Consider the following 27,559-nt stretch of genomic DNA (forward strand, 5'->3'; position numbering starts at 1 on the left):
GTTGATTAGATTTTAAAGTACAAAGGTGACTGTGACCTCAAAAAACATGTTTTTGGCCATAACTTGTAATTATGATGAAATTTCACACAATATCTCATAGGATATAACGATGAAGTGGCGAAATTTTATATCCAAAAGGTCAAAGATCAGCCTCACTGTGACATCATAATGTAAACTGTAAGTGCAACTTGACTGGTTCATGGAGGCAATCAACTGCTAGGCAGTAATTCTCTTTTTTTCATGGAAAAAAAACCCCTCATTTAGTATGAGATGATCTATGAATATGCAATCAGTCATGGCCCTCGAGTACCTCAAATCTTTTCATCAACGGGCTTAGAAAAGAACTTTTTTGTCCACCTGCCACTGTGGCTGACGGCTTCTAAAATCTACCAGCCACTCATCAGATTACCACTGATTATTTTGGCTGATGAGTATCACAAATTTCGCAGCCACTTGCATATTTTACCAGCATTTGGCTGGTGGCTGGTGCTAATTTCCAACCCTACTCATCAAACACAATCCTCTGCTTTTAAACGGTGATAAATAACATGGCTTGAATACGTTATTAAACAGCAAATAATGTGTTGTTTGTGTTTGGGAAATTTCTTTCCCTATCACCAGTTCTGACGTGTGGTAGTGAAAGTGAAACTTAGATGGTAAAATAAAGCTCCTCCACTTATACCCTGCGTTTCACTTTAGCAATATAGGATTAGTTCCTCTGGTTTGTGACGTAACAAATCAAGAAAGTTTAAATTCCTGCTCTGGACACTGTCATTGCACTGTATTTCCATGGTGGAAATGCTAAGCCATGGCATCAACTGCTTTTTGCGCTAAAGATATGTCCCGCAGCATATTTTAAAAAAAAAAACAACAAATAAACAAAAAAACTGATAACAAGTTTAGAAACTTTTCCCCCTGAAGGTGGTCTTAAAAAAAAAAACAACAGAGGTTAGGGCACCTGGTAAAGCACCTACCTTTAAGGCCCATTCCTAAAAACAGCCGCTGAGGTTCAAGGGTTTAATAAGTGACTGTAGCTCCATTTAGAGCAGGTTACCCATTAATGGTATGGTTGGTAGTTGGAATAAACTATCATTAAGCACGACACTGAACCTGAAATTGCTCCCAAATGCGTATGTTTAGGAAAAAAGGGTTCCTTTGGACAAAGGTGTCGACTAAAGCTAGGCAATTAAAGATTATGGACATGGTTAAAATTAGTAAAGTTAAAGTTAATTTACTGGCACCCAACATTGGCTTATGATGCACTTTGTGTTTTATTCACTTATTTTGAGAAGACCTGTGCTGGATATCTGGCAATGGCACGTCCATGTTTAAAGCCATTTAGGACATTTACGGACAACTGATTCACTGTTTTTAGCATTCCTGTGGTTGTTTTAAACAATCCTAAACAATCAATAATTTGTAGATGTGATTTTTTTTGCTCAGTTTTGTTTAAATTAATCCTTTGCCCAAGCAGCTGTGGTTCAGCAAGTCAATCAGTGATCACAAGTTAATAAGATCCTCATCATCTGCTGTCCACATGCTCATGTCCTTGGGTGGGACATTGGACAATATATTGCCAGGTCAGGCCATTGTGAGTGAGAGAGTGTGCCCAAATGGTTGAATAAGCGGCAGAAACCTTGTAAAGCACTTAATAAAGAGCAACATAAATGTATCCGCTCTGGTGCCACAAGGGTAACAGTTATTCTGTTCAATGTGTTCCACTTAACGACAATTTGAGACTACTTCGATGGGAGAGAGCAGTAATTTACAATGACCTTAAATAGTGCATGTTGTACAGTGTAATACTTGCGAACCAATGATTCAATGGTGTAAGCATTCCTGTGGTTGTTTTAAAAATCCTAAACAAAAAAATAATTTGTAGATGTGAATTTTTTTTGCTTAATTTTGTTTAAATTAATCCTTTGCCCAAGCAGTTTTTAGCACTGGAGGTTCCTGCTGGCCAAAACAGACAAGTTCGCATTATGTAATGTTATGTGCAAAATGACAATGTAAAAACAATGTGACAATGTAAAAGACATTACGAGGGTGATGTTTGTTTTTGTCACCTAAGATAGTCTTGTTAAGCCAAAAATTGCATCACCATTATCACAGTTAACCATAGACTTTATAAGCACTGTGTTAACCAAGCTAACAGTTAATGTTAATATGCAAAAATCCAAGATGGAAATGACCAAAATGCCAGAATCGAGGCTTCAAAAGGTGAGTCAGCAAACCAGTGGGTGATGTCACAGTGGCTACATCCATTATTTTATTAAAGTCTATGTCTGATACATTATTATTATAAAACTTTTACACTTCTCAAGCTCTACAGTTGCAAGACTATTACCAGAGGACTCCAGCAGTCAGTGATTAGAGTGGGGAATTTACACAGGGCATGAAAATATCTGTTTCTTTCAACTGATTAATAACAACACAAATTAATATCTTTGGATTGCAAAGTCAAGCTGAGTAGGCAGATGAACTTGCAGCATGCTTCCAAAACAATTTTAATAGAGCTTCAATAATTATCAAACTCTGAGAGGAAAGAAGAAAGTGTTAGAAAACCGAGAAAGCTAATTTTCAAAGGTAATAATATTGGATGACCTCTGTCTTCAGTGATGCTTTACAGGTAATTTTGAGGTGGAATTTTTAATTCACACATTTCAGACATACTAGATTTGCACAGGATTTGATAAATCTTGATAGAGGGGAGTGTGGCTAATATTTTATCAAACACAACTCGCTGGAATAGTAATCTGGTCTGATTGGGGCTTCAGCCTGAATACACAAGAAAGAGCAAACAAAACACTGTGATAATTATCTGCTCGTTCTATCAATTAAAAAGTTTAGTAAAGTCACATTGAACTTCTGTTCTAAGAGTTCCTCTAACTGGAATTCGTGTTTATTTTGTCAGTAATTGTTGTAAAAAAAAAGCTGATGAGATGATGAGAGAGGCCTTTTTTCTGAGCATGTGTTTGAATTACTTGGGGATGTAAGCATTTGTTTTCCCTGTAGGTGTTACATTTCTATTCATCACACAGTTTCTCAATTTGGTAGATGAACTCTTTCCCTCTGTAAGCCTGTAGGTTCGAACAGGTGAAATGAATCACACAATCTGCATCCTCGAACACCTGTTTGTTTTGCAGTTCTGCTTCTTTGCAGCTTTTGAATCTTTCATCTCCCCTAATGGTGGCCCATGCTCTTGTACCCACACAGTCTCCACAGCAAAGGATATTTTTTAAAAAGTGAGTCTGTGCTCTTAAATAAGCGTTCCCCTCCTAAAAAGATGGTCTTTTCGTAAAATTGAGCTATCTATGCAGTAGAAAGATGCTAATGCTTATAAAATTGGTGCTGCATGGCCAGAAAAACAGAAAAAAAGGACTGTGACATTTGCCATAGCTCAAGAAGTAGAAAACCTACAACTACCAGAATGCACTGCACCACATCTACCAATACTGGTAATAATAATTGTTGTTTTGCTTCTGCACATCATAGTACACATATATCAAAAAAGTATTTTTGGTTAAATGATAAGTCTGGTGATATTCTACTTTTCCCATTGTAATCAAATCTCATGCAAAATACCCAAACTAGCTATTAATCAATATTACAAACAAATGTGTTTATCCAATGTGCTGCAGCATTTTTTGTAGGTAAACTAGGAAGTTAAAGTGCTGAAAAGATGGTCTTTTTTAAAAAATAGTCTGTCTATGCTGTAGAAAGACACAAATACGTTTGAAATTGGTGCTAAATAAATAGAGAAAACAGAGAAAAATGGCTGTGGCATACTGAGGCACAAAACCTAACCAACTACTAGGCACTAATGAGATGCAGAAAACTTTACCAGGATTAGTTTACACAAATTACATTGTTATGATACAAAGCTGGGTGAAAGTCAAGCAAAGTATCCCTTTAAATATTTATGTATTTATATAGCATACACATTAAAGTTATATTTAAATATTTACATTAAAGTTTTTTCAGACAAACAGGTATTAGCTGCATGGCACGTTATGATAGGATAAAAAATGAAATAAGTTTAATATCATTAAAACTACAGGACCCCCTTCCCATCAGACCAAAGATAAGAAATGCTTCGAATGCTGTGCAAGAAATTGTCTTTCTTTTCTAAAATAAACCTTTCTGTTTTTCTGAAACTATTCTCTGGTGTCTTGACACTGTCTCATGGTGTCAAGACATTTTGAAATTGAACGTCCCCACAGTGTTTGTTATGAAAACCTCTGGCAACAATAAAGTGGAAAAATAAAAAAACATAACATGCAATTTTGTGAACATGTCAAAGGAATATCTGCCGTCACAGCCTTCATCAGTTTCGATGCACTCGGATGTATTTCTGCACAAAATAGACCATCCACTTTATGGTGTCACAGCCGAATACCACAGAAAACCGGTCACTTGTCTGGAAGCTGAGGGCCAGAAATCAATACCCATGGCAGGCTGTGAGGAATAAAGCAGCGCTGCTAAGTGACAACATAACATCATGCCTCAGAACGCATGCGGCCTGTCTTTACCTCCCTCAAACAAGTTTCTATGATTTGAGTTCAGCGCCAGTGCCCACGAAGCCGCACACAGAAACAATGTGGAGAGTGACACAAATTTAATCCCACTTCTACAAGAAATTCTAGGACTTATGCATAAATGTACGAGCTGCCAGCAGGGGGCTGAGTTACCCAGACAGACATCCCACACGCTGCAAATGAGGAAGTATGATTTTTCACTTCAAGTTGACGCAAAGCTCAGAGAGAAGCCTCTCCTTGATGGTGAGGGTAACTTTGTGGATGATTGTTACTTTGCTTTCACTGCGGAGTTGAGGGCTGATGTGATTCAGAGTTTTCTGATGGCTTGTAAAACGCAACAATATATATATATAACTGGATCATCAAAGCTGTAAGGCGGTGTGTATCGCTTCAGTCAGAGTGCCTACTGTTGCAAATAAGGACATCTGGCTACACATCTCAGCAAGCGCTGAATCTGTAATTTGCAGGTCAAAAGATGTCTAGACATGAAGATTAAAGCTCGACTGATTTTGGCTTAAAAGCACAGGTCTTTACATGTCTAGGTTGCATACTACATCAACATCTGAATGAATAGATTTCAACCAGAGGCCGACTCTCTCGCACTCTTGCATGTAAAGCACTTTGAGCTGCATTTTATGTTTGAAAGGTTCTATACAAATAAAGATCATTATTATTATTATTATTATTATTATTATTATTATTATTTTAGCATGTATTTACATGAAGTCTTTGCCTGGTCCAGTGCTGTAGTGCTAATATAAGTCGGTGAGTCAATATTGGTGAAAGTTGCCACTTTCACACAACCCTTTAGTGTACTAAGCTTTCACAGACGGCAACTTTCAGGGCTGAAAAACGAAGCCAATGCAGATGTGCCTACACTCAGTTCCTCTATTGGCCACTTGAGGCTGACTCCAAAACAGGGCCAATCCTCATAGATCCCCATTTTAAAATACTAAACGCAACAGTTTGTACACATCTACAGAACTCGAGGCTTCAAAACAGCAGTTCACAAACCAATGGGTGACGTAACAGCAGCTACGTCCATTACTGTATACAGTCTATGGTTTTTACCTGGTCTTGTTTTTTCAGTGTTTTTTGTATTGTTGAAAAAGTATTATGAAAATTACAAATATATACATATACAAAATTACTCTATTCTTAAGTATCTTGTTTCAAATTATATATATATATATATATATATATATATATATATGTATATTTGTTTTCACAAGTATCAGAAATACTGCCTATCTATGACTACAGTTCTCGAGGCGCCGTACACAAAGTCAAGGTTATGTCATTGTGTACCCAAAAATGTCAGATTGACAATGAGGAAGCACAGTAACTTGAAAAAATTAAAATCATAACCTCCTGGTTTTTAATGGTTAGTCTGATGTTCAATTCTAGATCAAATATCACTTTAAATACGCATCACTTTGCAGATGTTTTTGTGGGTCCATGTATGCAGGTGATGTTTTGGGCGCTTTCTTACCTCAGCAGCAGTTTGAGACACTAAGTGGCTAATGTATCTGTTGATCGTCAGATCGACTGATGAGAGGAGCAGCTGCTGCAGAGGCAAGTGACTTTTAGACCCAGTGCAATCAACGGTTGAGTTTCACTGGATGGGTTTCTATTACAGATTTGCAAAAACATGGCGATATTTTTTTTAAATATCGATAAAACACAATTGCTGTGTGACTGTTTCCATTGAGTGTTATGTTATACAACTTTTCCTCTCGCGATAACATTCCAAAAAGCATGGTAACGGATGTTCAAAACATTATTTGAATTCGCTCGTAAGCCCAGTTTGCCGCACTTTTAACTCATTAGCCGACACTATTGCCACCTTAACCCTTTGAAAACTGGATCAACATCAGTTTTCTTTTACTTTCATAAGTATTAAGACCTTTGAAATGTGAGCAAACTTGGTTTGCTCACATTTCTTTCAAAAACATGGAAAAAAATGCAGACTGAAACATGGAATAAAATGTCTTATAGATTGAAAAAAAAAAAAATTGTAAAGGTGACAAAGAAATTAACAATAATGATTATATATTCAAAATAAGGTTAGGTAAGGAAACATATGCTTGTTTTTATTATTCATATTTATTGATTCATTTTATTTTGTTTAAGCACTATATTTCAGGTCATTCCCTGTTTTGTTCTGTTACTTTTCTCTATAATTTCAGGTAATATTTCTTGCAACTTTTTTACTAATTTCTTGTTATTTTTTGTGTCACTTCTTGTTGAGTTGGTCATTGCCTTCTCTCCATGTTTTTGAAAGAAATCAAGCCGATATTCTCAGGTTGCAAAGGGGTAATCAACAAATCCGGGAAATTTTAAACTTGCTGTGATTAGTGAACGACTACAGCTGCATTTATTTTAATTACTGCAGTCGTACTGTGAATTGTACAGCTGTACAGAAAGAGAGAAACAGTAACTTTCATCTAATCTGTATCTGTATGCATGAGGATCTTTCAGGCTGTGATAGTTAATGTAAACTGCTCGCTGCCATAGACAGTAACAGAAGAAGGAGTTTGTTTCTCTCTGATTGTCACATATGAAGCTGCACAGAAAATGAATCGCAAACGATACAAAGCTTGACAGTGACAGAATCCCAAGTGTGTTTGTGTGTATCAGGGAACATTTCGGAAGAGCCAAATGTGGAAATGTTTTGGACGTAACAACTCATTATAAATGGAGCATCCCTCGGCTGTGCAGTACGACAATAGATTAGAGGCTTGTTTCTGTGGTTTCCTAATATTGTTAGAAAATAGTTTATGGTTTCAAACTAATTGAACAATCCCGGGATGAGAGAATAATATATGGAAATTCTGAAAGTGAGAAATATTACCTGTAAATAAAAGAGGATTGCTGTATTGGCTATTTCACAGACGGTAACAGCAATTTGTCTCTTTGCATATTACAGCTCTTTGGCAGCGTTGGGATGAAATGCAGATTTAATACAAACCGCCCCCTGGCTCCCTGAAGGAACACGCCCTCCTGTTAGTACGAGACACTGAACCAACACACTCTGCTTTCAAGTTTACCTGACACTCCAGATTTCATTACAGACAAGCTATAGCAGGATTACTGTACCTCATGATTTGAATATTCTCTAAACAGCCTTTTTCCTCCACAAACTGCTGGATTTGCTCTCCGTGTTTATGTACAAACTCAGTGCACGGAAGGCCTTATGTTTAGCTCTCACAGGAATTTAATAAGGCCTAAATATATATTTGCCAATCCTCTAGCTCTGAATAGTCAGCTCTAATTAAAAAAAAAACAACAACAACAACCATTAGAAAACTAAATGAGGAACGTTCATAATATCTGTAAACAGATAACTGCATATGTATGCAGAATCTGTGGGCAACAGGACAAGACTTTGGTATCAGAAGCACTCTGGGTTTTATTTTGAGTCTGAGTTGTATTGACCAATCACGTTTAAGCAGTGGGTAAACAGTCTGTAAGGAGAGGCAGAGCGCACTGGTCGAAATGCAATCTTGGACCCCTTAAACAAACATCTGACAACAATATAGCTTCATGTTTGTTTTTTTTAAATATTTGCATTTATTGGCAGATATCTGTTTATAGAGATTAGCCTGATTTGGAAGTCAGCAAAGGGCCGCAGCCTGGCGTCGAACCTACTGCTTCTGCGTGTCAGGAGCGTGTGAGCAGCGCCAAGTGTGGTTTTTTTTATTTTGGCGCTGCAGTTCAGCGAGACTGAAGTCACACACTTCTGATGCGTGCTGTGTAAAACGGGCCTTAGCTTTTGTAGATGGGGTGCTCTACCAGGTGAGCTACTCAAAAGCCCCAAGACTGCATTACAATTAAGCTTAAAATTTTTTAATTTTTTACTGAATGGAAAACAACATAATATAACTCCATGCAACCTCTGTTACCTGTCAGCAGGCAATGAACAGCTAAAAGCTAAAGTTAACTAGCTCTCCTACTGCCGAGTTCAACATGGATTTGTTGTTCAAATGTTACATTATCAGGAAAAAATTAGTCCTCTGACACAATGATAATGAGTTTATTGCGTAGTGTGTCCTTTCGGATTGTAATGCTTCAGCTTGGAGCTCAGTTTGTCATTCCCTAAGTTATAGTTTTAGTACATATTACGTGTGTGTGTGTGTGTGTGTGTGTGTTGGAGCAGTCCCAATGGAAGATCTCTATTCGCCCATTTCACATCTCCTATCCATTAGTCTTGAATGTTAAACATTTCTTTTTCAACACTGCCCTATCAACTCCACTCTCGATCCTGAGATTTTAGCTAACTATAGACCGATATCTAATCTCCCCTTTATTTCTAAAATCCTTGAGAGAGTGGTTGCTCATCAGCTCTGTGACTTTCTCCGAGACAACAGTTTATTCGAGGACTTTCAGTCAGGCTTTAGAGTTCATCATAGCACAGAGACGGCACTAGTAAAAATTAATAACGACTTATTTATCGCTTCTGACACAGGTCTGGTCTCTGTTTTAATCCTATTAGATCTCAGTGCTGCATTTGACACCATTGACCATCAAATCTTACTGCACAGACTTGAATCCTCAATTGGCCTTAAAGGAACGTCACTAGCCTGGTTTAGGTCATACTTATCAGATCGTTCCCAATTTGTTCACATCAATGATCAACCCTCCGCACATACAAAGGTCTGCTTTGGAGTGCCACAAGGTTCGGTGCTCGGACCAATCCTTTTCACTTTATATATGCTTCCGCTAGGCAACATAATTAGAAAACATTCCTTAAATTTCCATTGTTATGCTGATGATACGCAATTATATCTATCTATGAAACCAGATGAAACTGATCAGCTATCTAGACTTCAAACATGTCTTAAGGATGTAAAAGCCTGGATGAGCCGTAATTTCCTGATGTTGAATTCAGACAAAACTGAAGTTATTGTTCTTGGCCCAAAACACCTCAGAAGCTCCTTTTCCAACAATTTAATTTCTCTAGATGGCATTACCTTGGCCTCTAGCACAACTGTAAGGAACCTCGGAGTTTTATTTGACCAGGATTTATCCTTTGCCTCCCATATAAAACAAACTTCAAGGACGGCTTTCTTTCACTTGCGTAACATCGCAAAAATTAGACATATCCTATCACAAACAGATGCTGAAAAATTAGTACATGCATTTGTCACCTCTAGGCTGGATTACTGTAATTCCCTATTATTTGGTTGCCAAACAAATCTCTTAGGTCTCTCCAACTGGTGTAGAACGCTGCTGCTCGTGTTTTAACGGGAAGCAAGAAAAGGGATCATATTTCTCCTGTTTTAGCTTCTTTGCACTGGCTCCCTGTGAAATCCAGGATTGAATTTAAAATCCTCCTCCTTACTTATAAAGCTCTAAATGGTCAGGCTCCATCCTATCTGTCACAGCTCATAGTTCCTTACCAACCCTCAAGATCACTGCGCTCTGAAAACGCAGGGTTACTTGTGATTCCCAAAATTTCCAAAAGTAGGTTAGGAACCAGAGCCTTCAGCTACCATGCTCCTCTCCTATGGAACCATCTTCCATTTTCGGTCAGGGAGGCAGACACCGTTTCAACTTTTAAGGGTAGACTTAAGACCTTCCTCTTTGATAAAGCTTATAATTAGGGCTGGCTCAGGTTGCCTGGTCCAGCCCATAGTTAGGCTGACATAGGTTTAACCTGCCGGGGGACTTCCTCTGATATGCTGAGCTCCTTTCCTTCTCTCAATTTCTGTGCCCCCCCCCCCCCCCCCCCCCCCCCCCCCCCCCCCCCTCCCCCCTCTCCCCCCTCTCTTTCTCTTTCCTTTTTTGCCATGATTGTATTTCACTTGCTATTTACGACATCTATTGCTCGTCTGTCCGTCCTGGAAGAGGGATCCCTCACTATCCTCTACCGCTCTTCCTGAGGTTTCTTCCTCTTTTTTTTTTTCCCCGTTACAGGGGTTCTTTTTGGGGAGTTTTTCCTTGGGTGATGTGAGGGTCTAAGGGCAGAGGGATGTCGTACACTGTAAAGCCCTCTGAGGCAAACCTTGTTTTGTGATAATGGGCTATATAAATAAAACTGACTTGACTTGACTTGACATTCCCAACTGGGCAATTAAGATGCTAGATTTACCGGCCTGACGTGGTATTACTGACCCGAGCAATCAGGCTAGCCTTACTGTTGAGCCCTTTACACTATCTTCCAAAATATTGGTTGTTAGCCTTAGAGGCTTATTGTTGTCAAACCGATAGCTGATGGATTCCGAGATTTCAAATTTACCTACCCTGATGCCATTTCAATCAGTCACAAACAGCCCAACAAATAATAAATCGACAAACAACACCAGTAAACATCTCCAGCTCAGCAGCCTCTGCTTTAGATGTTTCACAACGTGCAGTCTCACCCAGATCATGAAAAACACCCAAATCCACTGCAGGTATTATCCAAACCGCTCATGGCGTCTAAATCCCACAGACTTTCAATTTAAACCCTGTCGCTGCAAAAAATACTGCTGAAACTTGGCCTCCACCTCTCACTTTATGTCTCTTTATTTCTCAGCTATAAGAACAAATTCAAGTGTTTGTGTTCAAAAGAAACAGGCTTTAAATGGATTCCCCTTACTAATAGCACAGCTAATGAAAACAGTGAATGACCAATAATTTACTCTCTCTTTGAACAAATGCATCAAAACAAAACTGCCAATTTGGCATTTCGGAGCAGAGAAATAATTGGACTTTGGATTTGACGTAAACCTGATTCAAACAATCCTAACAATCTGGTGACTACATCCAAAAAAACCCCCCAAAAAACACAATTCACCTTGTCTGCAATTAAAGGGACAGTTCACTCCAAAAACCAAAAAGAGTGCTATTTATCAGTCTAGATTGTTTTACTGTGAGTTGTCGAGTGTTGGCTGAGAGAGATTTTCTCCAGTATTGTGGAACCACATGTGAAAGATGCATGCTTCCTTCTGCGTGGTGATAAGGTTGCCAGGTGTAGTTCAGTAGAAAGAAAATAGTTCCCACGTCAGCTATACATAACTCAGAATTATACCACTCAAATCAGATGCGGCTTTTCAATACAAATATCCGCCAATTCTTTTTTTTTCATATAAAGTTTTAGCATTTGAACAAGGTTCAGCGGGACACTCAGTGTAACAGCAGCATTCATATAAGAGTGTAAAAGAGGCAACGGCACTCATGACACGTGTGCCACTACTTTTTTTGCTGACACTAAAAGCCAAAGACTGCAGCGTATTAAGTTGTTGTGAGCTGTAAAACCCACCACTTTAAGCAAAAGAGAGAAGATGATGTTTTCTCAGAGCCTTACAGCACGGTGTGTCTCCTCTTCTGTACCTCTGTATCGTGTACGCAGCTCCCTGTACCAAAGAGCAGCGTGAAAGTCAAGAGGGCTCACTCTGCGGCAAAATCTGCTGGCCAAAATTGCCCACATAAGCAAAGTGAACAGCACTAAAGCAAAGCAAGCAAAAAAAGAAAACAAAAACCCGACTGCTGGACTTGAAGGAACATGAGTTGACTGAGAGGTCTCCGACGGATGATTCAAATCTCTGACTTTCCCACATGAAACAGCCTACATAAAAGGCTTTGATGCATCTTGAGTAACCGGGTCATGGTTCTTGGAAAGAGACATTGCCATTGAGGTTTTCAATTTATTATTTATTATTATTCATTTATTTTTCGGTGGGGGGTGCTTTTAGCACCACAAGCCGCTCTAGATCCATTATATCTGATCTCTACAGCTGATAACTCCAACACTGGAAAACTCACACCAAAACAATCTAGACTGATAAACAGAACTCGAGATAAGAGGAAAAATATGAATTTTTCATTTTGGGATGAATTGTCCCTCAATTAGTGAAGCAGAAAAATGAAGCGATACCTTCATTTCTTGCAGAATTGATCTTAACTCTGCTGTTACGCAGCGCTGCAGGAGACAGTTGCAGTGCTTCTCCATTTGGAACAAGCTTCTCGTCAATGTCAGAGAAGCAGACACTGACTCAGTATTTTAGCTTAAACTTGAGACTCATTTATTTAATGCAGCACACAGTAAATAATGGTTCCATGATTCCAGCAAAACCATTTACTTCTTGTCTTTAGCCTGCTCAACAGTGAAAGAGCAAAGCGACCGGTATGAGCAAAGTGTTTAAGGAAATGCTGCTGGTTGTTTTTTTTGTGAATTAACAAATATTAATGTGTGTTTCTTTACTCCTGAAAGAGTTTTTGACACTGATTGAGAAGAAGATGTGTTCACAGTTTGTTAACCCACCAGCTCACCCCGAGCCACATCCGATTGAACGCTAAGCTGTCCAAAGAATTGAAGTGTGTGTATGAGTGTGTGTGTGTGTGTGTGTGTGTGTGTGTTTTCTAATGCGCGGATTCACTGACAAGCTCTCCAGGTTCGCCTGATCTCAGTGGAGGGAGAATCAATGCTGCATGAGGAGAGTGGTGAGATCAGAGCCGTTTTGGTGCTGGAAATTGTGTGAAATGAGCATGATGTCATGAAATGAAAGTGCACGCTCTCTGCATGAGAGAGACAAATACAAAAGGACTGTGTGAAAGAGAACAGACACGCTGAACGAGGAGGTAGGATGGACAGTTGGGCAAAGATTAAACACATCTGCCTTTAATTCCTATTACCATGGGGCATTTTCAAACAACACACTTGAATTCTTAACACTTTGAGTCCTAATCAAATATTCATTATGCTGATGATAGCCTCATTTATAATTATGCTACTTTTCTGAAAAAGGTACACAAAACCCTGAATATGCTTCTTAATAGGTGCTGATTTTGTTTGTAGCCATCAGCTCATAATTGCTGTTGATTGCACCTATGATGTTTTTGTTCTACTAAAATCTTTATTTCCCGGACACTGTTCTCATCCTGGAAGTTGTCTGATTGACAGTCAGAAGAAGCTGTCTTGTACTTTCAGTTCAGGGTGTTTGGGGCTCATCTGGCTCAATCACATATGTGGTTTATGGCTATGAGATTCTTCCGCTGCTTTTACACAGTGTGCTATGTTTGCATGTTGCCATAGCAACCCCAAAACAGATGGATTTGTTGTCCTGATTTTATTTGCATCTAAATGAAATGCCCGCACCATCCCAGCGCCTGGACTTCCCGGAGAGAAGTCAGAATAAACAGTGGGGGGGGGGGGGGGGGGTCCTGTGTAACGTCAATATTTTGCACAGTGCATCGTGTGTCATCATGGAATGAAATGTAATTTCCTGTGCCTTTACACTGTTAGCTCACCTTTCAAAAGGTGAACAGAAGACAAAACATGTCAAATTTATGCTACAGGCTAATTCTATGCACCTGGAAGAGCCCACAAAGTTTACAGAGTGGCTTAAACTCATGACAGAGACCGCTGCTTTTGAAAATATGTTAGCCAGGGTTAATAAAGACGGAGAAAAACTGGCCAAATATGACATTTTTTTTCTCGCTCACATTACAATTGCAAGATCTTAGAAGGTCTTAAAGGAAATGAAGGAACTGGATGTGTATGGAGGTATATACTGGTCTGTATATGCACATGTATGCATGTGCATGTCTGCGTTATTGGGTTTATTGCAGGGCAACCTTTTAAGTTGGATATTGGTGTGAATACTCTTATTTCTGCATCATGTTTATTTTTATATTTTTTAAAGTCTGAATATTAAAATGAATAAAAATGTAAATAACAAAACAAGTGTGCTACTTTCACACTATTCAACTCTCTGTGGAGGAAAATAATAAACATACTTTCATCCACATCATTTGATTTCTTTTACAGTTTATGCTCAGTCTCAACAAAGTCATGGGTGTTTCTTTCTGTAATGTCTGCATCAGTTTGAGCTGCACAAATTTGTGCTCACATGCTTTTCGAGCAAACACTGTTATTTTTCTCTAGTTTGCAGTTTTTGAGTTTACAACAGAATAAACTTAATGTCATATGCAAAAAAACATAGTTGGAGCAGACTGTAAAGGTCCAGTGTGTAGATTTTAAGGAGATTTCTTAACAGAAACAGAATATGATGAGTGTTTTTATTTAGTTTACAGTCACCTGAAAATAAGAATAACTGTGTTTTAGGATGAGGCATTTATATCTACATACGGAGCAGGTCCTCGTCTATGGAGATTGCCATGTTGCACCTCCATGTTTCTACAGTGGCTCTAGATAGGACCATTTATGTTATTGTGGTTTTGCATCAGCCACCACAGTTAGAAGCCTCTCTGCAATGAAAGCGTCTGTCTGTTTTTTTTCACTAAAACTACTTTATTCTGTGTTTTTATCGGTTTACATCACCTAGTCTGTTTATTTTGAAAAGGAAGATGTCTTTACAGATTATTCTGCTCCCAGTAAAACTCTCCTGAGCATCTGGATCTTCAATTATTAAAGAAAAAGGTGAGCACAGATCAGCAGGTGCTGGGCCAGCTGCCTATCTCTGACATGCTTAACAGTGTCAGAGCAACACTGAATTATCACACAAAACTGCTTCATTCAGTGTTTTCACAGTTTTAATCACTTGGTCAGTTTGTTTTGGAGAAGGAGAGACGTCTGCAGATAATTCGGAGAGAACCTCTTCAACATGCAGATTAAAAAAAAGTTGAGCACACATTAGCAGGTGCTCGCTGCAGACCTGATGAACAGCATCACAAAAACACGGATTTGTAACTTGATACTGTTTTATCTAGTAGTTTTACGGGTTTAAATCACTTTGTCGGTTTGCTTTGGAGTGGAAGACCTCTGCGGATAATTCAGCTCATGCAATCTGCAATCCTCGCCGCTAGAAGCGTAATGGAAATGTACCACTGATAATGTATTTTGCAGACCAATGCAACCTGCAAGTAAGTGTGGTAAATGGAATATATCTTTGTTTTAACCCTTTGTAGCTTGGATCGACATCACTTTTCTTGTGCTTCATTCAGACACCTTTTTTAAAAAGAGCTGCAAACCTATTTATTTAGTCTGGATTTAATGAGTGTAATTCATGTAATTATTATTTGGTACGGTCGGAGATGAGAGCGGAGTGAAATTCTGAGACACCAGTGGAGACACCGATGGAGAATGAGAGTAAGCGAATATACGGAGACACCAACGGAGAATGAGAGCAAGCGCACATTTGGAGACACCAGCGGTGAATGAGAGCAGAGCGGACCTTCCGAGAAACTGGCGGAGACACCGGCAGAGAATGAGAGCGGAGGGGACATTCAGAGACCTCGGCGGAGACAATGGCGGCGAATAAACACAGTTATTCTTATTACTTTTTTTGGTTTATTTTTGAGTTATTCCCTGGTAAGGTACTCATTGCTTTCTTCTCATGTGTTTTAAAGAAATATAAAGCCATTTTTTCAGGTTACAAAGGGTTAAGGGGGCACAGGCTGAAAAAGAAAACTAATGTGAATGATAGTATCTCATCACTACTTGTTTTTCTGTTCCTTTTATCCTTTTCCCCTTTCTTTAACCACACATTTACACATGCAGTTCATGAGTGATTCTTGCATTGCATTGTCAGTTAATGACTATATATAAAGATAACTGCATGCTGTCATAACATCTTACTGCACACTCATCAATCAATGTCATCTAAAAGGACCCCTTTCATTTACAATAAACTGTCACTCTCGCTGGATGTCAAGTCCACCATCGCTCATGCGCAACAGGGCCTGCTGTCTCTGATATGTGAGTGCAATCGATCAGGCTCCACGTCGCCCGTCTCCTCAGTAGGGGGAAAAAAAAAAAAAATGACATCACATGTCATCACCTGTCTCAGTCCATTTCACTTAACCCTCCACGATTGTCAGCGCACTTCTGCCCTCTAAGCATCGGTGATCACACGTGTGAAATTAGTTCTGATGGAGTCTTGATGGTTTCGAGAGCCACTTTGTGTTAACGCTGTGGCTGTTGCTATGTTGAGTTACATACTTATGTCAGAGCGAGGAAATCAGTTATTCTTCATGGCGATAATGTCACGCAGCTTACTGCACTGTGCAAAGAAATAATATAAACAAGAGTAATTATTTTCAATGTTATTTTTTCATAGGGGAGAAAGTTCAGGGATTTACTGCCGTGTTAAAGTCACACACGGATTTCTTATGCACACTTAAATACACATTACCTTTGAAATATGTCTTTTCTTTTGTTGTTTTATCTGTTTTGTTACCAGGGGCGTGTCTAGGATCAGAGGATGCTGGGGGACCTCTTACTTTTTGATGAACAAGCTCTATTTTGATGCTTTTTAAGCAATCTGGCACCTTATTAACCCTGAAAAACTTTTTTAACAAACATAACGTATGTATGTTAAAAATAGCAGTAGTTGTTAGTAATTATTACTGAGCAGAAACAGAAAACTTTACAGCTGCTATTATTAAAAATATATTAACTAGGGTTGGAAAAATAGTTTATATTCTTGTTAAAATTGGTGGAATTACACTAAGTCGATTTAGTCATACATTTATATATAGGTTTTACCTAACTTGAAATGGTTTTGTTTTTGTTTTTCAACCAATTTTGAAATGTTTGGTGATTTATTTATTTTTTAAAAAGTGTGATTTCTTTACCCTTAACTTATTTGGTGTGTTTTTTTTTTTTAAAGAAAACATACCATCCCAACCTGTGGGTCTGCCAAAAAAAAAACACCCCACCAAAATTACACAATTTATCATAGCCAGAGAATGTAAACACAGAAATTATCATCTGATTTTCAAATTTCCAATTCCAGTATTCAAATGGTCCTTGAGCACATTACATGGGACAATGCTCCATGCATGTTCTCAGGGAGGCACAAGGGAAAACATTTGTAGTTTTATGGACGGTCAAAAAAGAAAAAAGAATAGCTGTCCCTCTCCTCTGACTTATTTAGGTACTTTAAATAACAGTAAAAGTGACTCTTTTGGAAATTAGTAATCACATCAATGTTTTACCACTTTTTAAAAATCATTAATAAGTTACTTTATGGCATCAATCTGTCATAATTCTTAAAACAAAGAACTGCATAAATTGCCAGAATATAATATCAAGCCTCTATTAACTTCAGCTGTTTCATCTGTTTTGTCTTTGTGCTATTCAACACATAATGATGTAGTTTCCATTTTCCGCCTATTCCAATTTCTTGCCACTTTTTGCCAGTAAGAGTATCATCGTATCGTATCACTGAGAGATCCAGTAAATGTGCTGGTGCGTGATTTTTTTTTTTCCTGCCGTTTAGCCGGTGAAATTACATCAGGTAGACATGAAAAGGAGAAGACAATGACGGGAAGCCATTTTAAAAAAAACAACATCAGCATCAGCAGCAAGGAGCTGAGTGTGTGGCGAAGCTGTCTATTACGACGCTCTGTGAGAACCTGATGATTCCCAGCAGGATCCAAGTCAGTCTGTAAATCACTCTGCCTCAAAATACTCATAATAAGCCTTGAAAGCAAATCATTGATAATGACTTCACAGCGAATTGCAGCCGTAAAGCTTCCACGCTGACACCACAACACAATTCACAGTGATGTGCGACATAAAAACACATTCTGAACGCTGGTGTAAACAAAGGATACGGTACGCTTTAGCAGATGTTCATTTCAGCTCTACCAGGAATTTGAATACACTTTAAGGAACCACTCAGAGTCACAATTCTGAGTAATGGTTTTATAATATAACAAACAGGGCATGTACTCAAATTTGAGCTGGGTGCACCAGTTTATTAGACACACTAAATTAATGGAGTTTAATGCAACAGTCCTGTAATAAATTCATAAAAGTTATAATGCGCACTTTATTTCTTCTACTTATAGGTGTTTCAAACATTTGTCAACCTTTATTGATACAAATGGTGGACAAAACATTAAAAACACCTCTCAGTAAATTCAGTTTTACAGCTCCACAAACTGCAGCCTGCAAAATGACCATAAAGTTTCTCAACGGCTTGATTATCAAAAAATAAACTTAATAACCTTCATGAAGGTTTAATTTTAGGGCTGTCGTTACGAGACTGCATTGGTTTTTCAATGTGTACCTAATAGGCTTGAAACTCAGTATAAAACATTCCTAGACTAACAATTAAAATAAATTAATATGCATATTTTTATGTTTTTATTTTTATTTAAACTCTGTTTACCAAAGTTGGTCCTACTGAGATTAAGAATCTCTTTTTCAAGGGAGACCTTGCCAAGGCGGTCAGCAGTGAAAACACAAAGTTGCAGATGGAGGCACAAAAGGAGACAAAACACCTCCAAAAGCACTAAAATTTGCTTTTAAAGAGAACTAAGTATGAGTCAAGGAAGAACTGTCTGGGAGTCTATTCTACAACCAGGCAGGCCAAAAACATCCGACATTTGCCAACACCAGCTGCTTGAGTTTCAAGTAATTCTGCAACAAATTCCAGGCTGAGGGTGCATTATACCCAAAAGCCCTTTTCCCAATTTCTGTCTGAGCGTTTGGGACAGAGAGCATAAAAAGGTCCTGGAAACGCAATGACTATATTCCAGTGTTGTCATGTAATAATTTAGCAGATGACTCCCCTTCTCCGATGCAAAGTGCAGAGCGTACCATCATACTGGGTAGAGTAGACTCTGCGGTCGTAAAATGATCATTCTTTAGGCCTAAACACTTTTGACCTTTGAGTTTGTGCACGCGAGACATTTTCTGCAACTCACAAGAGAAACAGATGCAAGGAAATGACTCTTATGATTCCCTGCATGCAGCCATGACTTAAATGTCAGCGTGTCACAGATGTCAGACAAGTTCCCAGACTTCTGTTGACCACATATGAATGTAAAGGCCCTGAAACCGAGGGAGTCCAAGATATGTAGATCTGGAATAGAAAAAGGCAAACCTCAAAATGTCAACAACGTAGCGCTCGGAGAGGAGTCCACAAAAGGTGCTCCCCGTTTGTACCACTGCTCTTTGCCTGCAGAGTAAATCACAGTGACTAACCTCTTCTACTTCACTTGGTGTGCAAAAGCATTCAGATGGCAAATCTACCAAAAGCCGTTTATTTTTCCAGCCTCTTCAATTTCATTTTGGATAACTGTTATTCAGAGCAAAATGTTGGCGACGCTATTTGCCAGCTCTTTGTTTTGGCAAGACGGGTGTGTACATTGACGACTGACTTATGGTAATGAGGTTTTAGCAGAAACTGTGTGTGACAGACATGCGACCATTTTCATGCCTCCGCTGTCGCTGTCTTGGTACCTGCTCTAATTCTAAATCAAGATGTTGTTTAAGAGAAGAGAAATCCCTAATTGTTCATTATAAAGTCAAATCATGGCCTCCTTTATGGGTCATTTAGTCTGTAGAAGAGATCTGCCTCACAGTATCCCCAACATGTGCCACCTCCTACTGTGAAAATTACTTGATTGATTGTGGAAGTGTCTCCACATTTACCTCTGATTACCCCTCACAGAGTTAAGCATGTAGAGAACAAATTCAATAGATAACATTCGCCGACATTCATCTAAATTAAACTGTTACCTGAGATAATACTTTTTAAAGCATCATTTTAGTTCCAAAGCTCATCTACTTGAGGAACGCATCATATCTGTTTCTTTAGTAGACTCCTACAATGAAACAGATTGATTTACGGATATGGCAAAGGAGAACTGGCTGTGTGATTGTGATGGCTACATGCTGATAAATTGAGCAACAACACAAGATACAGAAAAATACTGCTGATACACTGTAGGAGAGGATCTCTCAGCAAAAAGCAAGGCAGAATATCTCTTTCTTGATGCTAATTTCTATACATAGACTGTAACAGTAATGGACGTAGCCATCTGGACATCACTTATTGGTTTGAGGACATTTGTTTTGAAGCCTTGAGTTTGGCATTTCGGCCAATGCCATCTTGGATTTTAGAGCCACAAGAGTCAGTATTTAGACAGGAAGGGTGAATCTGACTCATGCTCTGTTCGTGCGAGGTGGGAAGTCGTTTTTCAAACTTCGTTGTGTTCATGTGCTTTGAGGTCGTAAAGTGGGAACAACATGGAAGCTACAAAGACGATGGGCTGCATTTTGGTGCTAAAAGCATTTAAATGAGAGGGTGACAGCTGTTTCCAGTTTATTTATGATTATATATTATATTTTATTATTTTTATATTTTTTACATTATATATTTATTCTAGGTCACTCTACATCGTTCAGTTAAAATTAATACTATTTTACACACAAAACCACTAAAATTTATCTTAAAAATTGCTTTACCTGACTTGTTATCAGGGATTTTGCTAAAAAAATATAGTTTCTAACTAATCCTGGACATTTTTCATTGACAGCACTTTACATTGATTTTTAAAAATGTGAATTAATAACAAAGTTTCTTACCATTGACCAAAAAATGAATTTTGCCTACCATGTTTATGCATTTATGACGTCAAGTCGTGTTATTTCAATTATTCCGACATTACATGACCGCAGCGTTATTGACATTCACTCAAAGCGGCTCTGCCCTTAATTATGCACAACCTTAAGCCTTAGCAAACCCTTTCACAGCCGACATAATCAAAAATACGCATGCATAAATTGGTAGTTATGCATGCGTATTGGCGTTTTGCCCCAGCCATCCAGATGTGTTGAATTAAAACAGTTACCAGAATCAGACTGTTTGGTTGTTGCGTATTTGGTTTTCAAATCAGTATTTCGACAGCGGACTCATGTTTCACAGAATTCTGACAGTATCACACCAATTTCAGAGCAACATTGTGTCTGTGATCATTTTAACATCACTCAGCTGACTGTGTTGTGGTTGCTAATATCAACAGCAGCAGTTGAAAACACAAACAAAACATATAAGTATTCCTGTAAAAGTCTTCAATGTTAATTTAACATTTTTTCATTACATCAAAAACCCTTACAACAAAAATTTCTGCTATTGACAAATTTTGTTCAGCAAGATAATCTCCATAAATAAACAGCATTTTTGGGGTTTTTAAAGCCTAAATGCAATGGCCATGAGTTTAAAGAAAAAGAAAAAGAAAAGTGTAAACATGTAACACCATGGTCACGTGACTTTAGCGTCACCACCATAACAAGTCGTAGTTTCATTTAGGCATTTGTTTAGCAACGACCTTTGTGAAGACACATGAAGGCATAAAAATTTACAAGTGGGCTGTTTACTGATGCGTGTTATGTCATAGAACAATTCTTTTAAGCTTGTGTAACCACAGACCTTGTTTCAGGCATCAAAGCAAAACCCCATTCAAAAACAACCACGATGGTACTGGAGTGCCAAGTCATTTTTGTGTTTTAGGACTCATTCCTGCGCTATTGTTGGAGGGATCCAGAGATCTAAGATTTTCATTGCCAAAGACTGCTCCTCTGTACTGTTGTGCATATAACTTGAAACAAGTGGCATTTTAATCAGCTGATTAAAGTGAGTCTGAGGATCTCTTTTTGGCTGCTAGAAGGTATGGCAGTGATTATTGTAGACCTCCACACAACAGCAGAATGTTGGACAACTTGTAAAATTTAATGGTACCCTGCAGAGTTTTCTTGTAGACAAACACTGTTTGTGTCCTTGAGGTCTAATAAAACGTGTTGAATGCAATTTCTTCATTATAAAGCAATTGGAGAGACAATATTCAGAGCTTCTTCCTTATTTCTACATTCCATAGATTTAGGCTCAAACCTCATAATTTAGGACGACTTAATGCTTAACTTTGTATTATATCTTGAGGTTTGACTTCACTGTGCCCTTAAATTTTATCAACTTTGACAGAAACACACCACACTATCCCCAAGAAGTGCCTGATAAAAATTTATCTGATCCATTCTGTTTTTTATGATCTACTGTCGTGCTTTGCGTACATGTCATAAATCCACAGAAAGCTGCGTGCTGGCAGATACTGCTCAAAACAGTTTGAAGGCAATAAATTTATGTAATTATTTCATTGTTTGGTTCTTCATGTTAAGCAATTGATCATGTTACCAGAGCAGAGTTTAGTCAAAATTGATCTCAGATTAATTTGAACATCTGGCAAAACTGTGTTTTCTCACTGCAGCGCTGAACAGTATGGCACGGCAATTTTCACTTTCTCTTCATCATCACTTCTCATGATCTTGTGATGTAATTAAATTGGCCTGCCTGCAGTTCAAAACACAAGAAAAAACATCTACAATACTGTGAACTGAGTGTGCTGTTATCGGGCATTATGAGCCTTTGTAACCTATTTTATATTTGATTATAAGCAGAAAATGTTAACAATTGCTGTGCATATTTGAATAATGCCCAAGATAAAGTGTTTAAGTAATCAAGTTCATAAAGCTTTTTATATTATTTAAAAGAGCTTTACAGCTAATAATGAGTGTGCTGTATAGTTTTTGTCATGTCATTTAAGCTGGGATTGGTAATTTTATTTTGGGGTCATTGGCCAAAAACCTCATACTACACTTTGAGCATATTGCTATTCAAGTGTCTGAGAGAAAACAAGACGTCTGCACCTTCCTGTGGCTCTGTTTTCAGAAATTCTGGTAGTCCGTGACGGAAAACTTACCCAAAACAGAGTGTGACAATGAACAAATAAAATGTGAGTCACTATCGGGGAATCATTTCAGAGATGGAGAGAAAATGTTACTAATGGTTTAGCTTTTTGCTAACCAGAGCTGAAAGTACACAGTGTGTCCTCCACCTCGACCGCTTTACTAGGAGGAGAGCGGGCAGCAGCTCTGAAAACTGACCCCCGCCATGTGGCCACAGCCAACTTCCCACCAGATCAGCAAACTTTCTGTTGCTGCCTTTACACAGGTTAGACCTGATGCTGCCACAGACCATCATCTCCTTGTGACAGCCTGCACATTGTGCCGCTACAGCTGCTGACTGAAGGTCCTTCCACAGCGTGACCCCGGTTTTCCACCAGGTCTGTTTGCGGTCCAGCTCCGGTCGGTCACGGCAGATGGAGCAAATAGATTGCACTATAGTCTATATGTCAATTTCCACTGGCTCTGCAGCGCTGTGGATCGCCTCCGTCCCAGCTCCGGCAGTCTGGAGGCTTGCAGATCAGATACGCAAGCCTCCTATTTTTGCCGGATGCCGGATCACTTCGCATAAATTTAGCCGAATTTAACACAGAGCAGACAGGAAATCGGACAGTGATACAACATCAAAACATCCGGTTACTTTTCAGAATAAAACACTCCGTGTTAATGTCTGATCATATTTCACTTAACTACATCAACAAAATGTCAAAATGAGCGGATCCAGGCCTGGATTCAACAGCGCATGATTCTGTAATGACCGCAAGAACTCTTCGGTCTCGCCACTCCAGCTGATCCGGCGGTGCTGCGCCATGCTGGACTCAAAACGCAACTGGTGGGGATTGACGGATGACAGAGCACGGAGCAAAACCGCAGCGGAGCCGTAACGCAATGCACAAGCTTAGTTTAGGCAACAGAGGTACATGGTTACGTGTAGAAAAAAAACCCCAGCAGATTAAAACGGGAAGCAAACACAAACCTTGCGGGTGAAAGTCCTGGGTCTGTTGGACCCATCTACACAGCCTGTTCTCACTCAGAACTTGTCGAATGTCCCCGCTCTGCCAGTGCCTTAAGCATACAAGCATGACACCAAAAACCCCCTCCATGTTCAATCGGAACATGGCTGGATGGCATTATCAAAGACTGTGCTCGGACAGAACCGAAGAGACTGTTATGATACTGTTGCAGCTGGCCAGATGGCATATGCAACACGCACGGGTGCCGTCAGTTGAGAACCCAGCTGTATGTAACCAGTCAGATGTGCGAGGAGCACAAATGCGCTTATGGGGCGGGCAGGTGGGGAGGTGGATGGATCCCACAAACAACTGACTTTGCTTCCCACGTGGATGAAGATGCAGAGGTTTGTTTCTACACCTTACTATGTGCCTCTTTGGCTTAAACCTAACCATCCATGACTTTGTTGCCTAATCCGAACCATAGTGATAGTCCTTGTTACCGTGTGCTGTTGCGTAAACATAATGAATCTGCTGCGTCATCCCATCATGTGCATTTGTTGACATCATGGTAATGGCATCCTGGTGTGTAAGCAGCTGATGCAGAAGGACACCTAAAGCGTCATAAGTAGTCGCAGAAGGTCACTGAGTGACAACATGTGACGAGCTGGGCTGAGAACATGTTGATCTACTGCCCCTTCTGCCCACCCTATAGGAACCTTCAGCTCCTTATTTATAGTCATTACCAGCAGTATTTCAACGTGACACCACCCAGCAGCGTTTCATGCTGCCACAGCAGGTGCCATCTGGCACTGTATCATAATACTGTGGCCAGTTCAGCCCGGCCGTGTTTTCAGCGGATGCTGCCCAGCGGAGTATTATACAACCGTGAAAGGTGGTTTTGGCATCAGGATATTACCCCAGAATTATTGCAAAAGCGGCAGCATTTGACGACTTCAGAATGAGGTCGGGCTGGACCATTAGGTTGCTATTCAGCTGATTCATGTCTCATTTGTGGTCTGACAAACAGAGAGTGAGCGGAGCAACAAGGAATTGAGCAAATGAGCTGTGCCCTACACTTCAACAAAGTACGATTTATCAATGTATGTGAACATATGTTACACAGTGTATGGTTGTCTGGTGGGAGGGGCTTAGGACAGAGAGAGAAGATGGGAGAGCTGCTGGAGGAGGGGGCGGATGACAACTTAATCACGTCAAAAACGTTTTCATTCAATTAATACAAAAAGTGTAGCCTAAAATTTATATTTGCATATCTACTGAGACTGGAGTGGATCAATATGAGTTAGAAAATTGCATATCAACCTGTCTGGTGTCAGTCTGAATCAGTGTCTTTCCTCGTTTGCACCTTGAACTAAGTAAAAGGCTTTCCATATCTATAAAATTGAATGAAATCAATGAGATAGCTGGAGCTGTGAAATTCCTTTTCATTTGTCACAGCACTGGTCTGCAGACGTTTCATTTTGACATTTTCCCCTCCTATTTTCATGTTACATAGCTGACAGACAAACTACAGAAATCAATAAAAACATCTTACTTAAAACACCTTAAAAGGCAGCTGTTGCTGAAGTAGCTATGTTGCATTAATGGGCCAATGTTGTTTTGATGTTCTTTTGTGGTGTTTTTTTTCCATTCATTCTTTTATTCCTACAGATAACAAGCCAAACGGCAGATAATGTGGTGTCACATATTTTCAGTACAGCTACGATGGTATTTGCCAGCAGAACTTTCTTTTTTTTCCCTCTCCAGCTGTCTAAGGCATCAGCGGTAAATGTCAGCCTTTGGTGTCAGCCCCTCAGAATCAAAGCGAAAAAAAAAATCCTTTTAGACAAACTATTTTGCACTGATGTTCAACAATCATGCAGAGAGAAATCCATCGCAGAAGAGGCAGAAGGAGAGAGACCAATTTCTTAACCAACACATGCCATGACAGTCACGATCACTATCATGATCAAAGAAAGGCTCCAGTGTTTACAAAGTACTCGGTAAAACAGATATATTTATGCCAGCGTATGTCCACCTTTGATTGAAAGCAACAAGCGCTCCCCCCTTAGTCTCTGGAGATTTCAGAATGCATCCGGCAAACACAGAAAATCATTAAGTGAAATGGAAGTCGACAAAGAAGGAGAAGTGAGTTTCTGATCAGTAAATTGGAGTAAATTCTTCCTTTATGGTTGTATACCTCTTGAAGGCATAAACAGAATTAATGATGCCGAATGCAAAATTAAAACCAGCCTTAAACAACACTTTTATGACTCACCTCTTGCTGCAAGTCCTTGATGATTTTGGTTTTTTTCTCCATTTCCACTTTGAGAAATTTGATCTGCAGACAGAGAAAAGAAAGAAGATCATCATACCGAACGCCCCGCTTCATTGTTTGTTTGTTTTCCATTCGGTGAACATATTTAATGAAGGTCATGGATGCTGAGCGTGCCCATTTAAGCAGTATATGTGAAATTAAGTGCACTGAATGGAAGCGATTATGACAATAAACACAAAGCAGTGTCACTATGTGATTTACTGCCCTCAAATGTTAAAGGACAAAGCAGGCAATATGCTGGAGTTCTTGTTATTGCCAGGGAATCTCATGATAATACCAAAACCAACAATGACTTAGTCTGTCTCTCAATACCAGCCAACATCCCAGCATGACTGTGGCACTCACCCCACGCTCATATTTCACCACTGAGGACAGACAGCATGTGTAGTTTACAGTATTAAACATTACTCAAACAGGAATGAATAGCGTATTCTTGGAGGACTAATCCAAGTTACAGATTAATACATATTTGATTGTTATTATTACCTGTTTACAGCAGTGTACTATATAAGGGACTGACTTAACATAAACTATAGTGCTTGCTTTTGTAGAAATGAAACACGTCAGTGTTCATTCCCAGAGTTTTAGATGTTGGATATCACAGAAGCTCTAAATTGTGGTGCAAGATGAGTCCTAACACCCAGAAATAGGTATTTTGAATGTTTTTTGGGTAGAAGCCTCAAATAAGGTCTGTGGTTAACAAAAGCTTAAGAGACTTTCACGTTTTGTTTGACAATATAAAATACGTCAGTAAATACCCCACTTTTGAACTTTTGTGTTTCTTTAAAAAGACGGTTGCTAACAAGTGGCTAAATGAGACTACAGAACGTCATCGCATCGAAAAAATCATCCCTGCAGCACTGTGGATAAACATATTTGTTTGTAATACTGACTTATTGTTGGTTGTGGTCTTCTCTTGGGATTTGCTGACAATAGGAAGAATAGAATATTTGCAGACAACATAACTTATCATATATGTATCATGCTGTACAGAAGCAAAACAGCATCCCCATGCCCCAACCAACACTTTTTTTCTGAATAAAATTCAGAGTCGCATCTTTTTCATCTTCTAGCGAGACACCCCGGGGAACTTTAAACTAGACTGCACCGGTTGACTCACATCCCCAAGCAGAGGGCACGATAACATCAAAGGTCATATTCAGTCACTGCTGTCACCGCCCCAGAGAAAATTTACAAAAAATACATAGAGACATACAGAGAAAAAGCACAGATGTTGCTTATGATTAATTGACTAAAAAAGATAAATTAAAGCAGCTCCTGTGCATTAGCTAAAGTAAGTGTACTGAATGCT

At 39.1% G+C, this 27,559-nt stretch overlaps 1 protein-coding gene across 1 annotated transcript in view; it reads right to left on the reverse strand.

The window, feature by feature from the left end:
- The window catches only part of luzp2 (leucine zipper protein 2), a 239,362-nt gene that overhangs the window by 75,158 nt on the left and 136,645 nt on the right, over positions 1 to 27,559 (reverse strand). Inside the window, exon 5 of the mRNA XM_042489187.1 lies at positions 26,188 to 26,250. Coding sequence (XP_042345121.1) covers positions 26,188 to 26,250 — 63 coding nt within the window. The remainder of the gene's footprint in view (positions 1 to 26,187; positions 26,251 to 27,559) is intronic.

Source organism: Plectropomus leopardus, chromosome 1 (assembly GCF_008729295.1).
Source record: "Plectropomus leopardus isolate mb chromosome 1, YSFRI_Pleo_2.0, whole genome shotgun sequence".
In the NCBI taxonomy this organism is placed as follows: Eukaryota; Metazoa; Chordata; class Actinopteri; order Perciformes; family Serranidae; genus Plectropomus; species Plectropomus leopardus.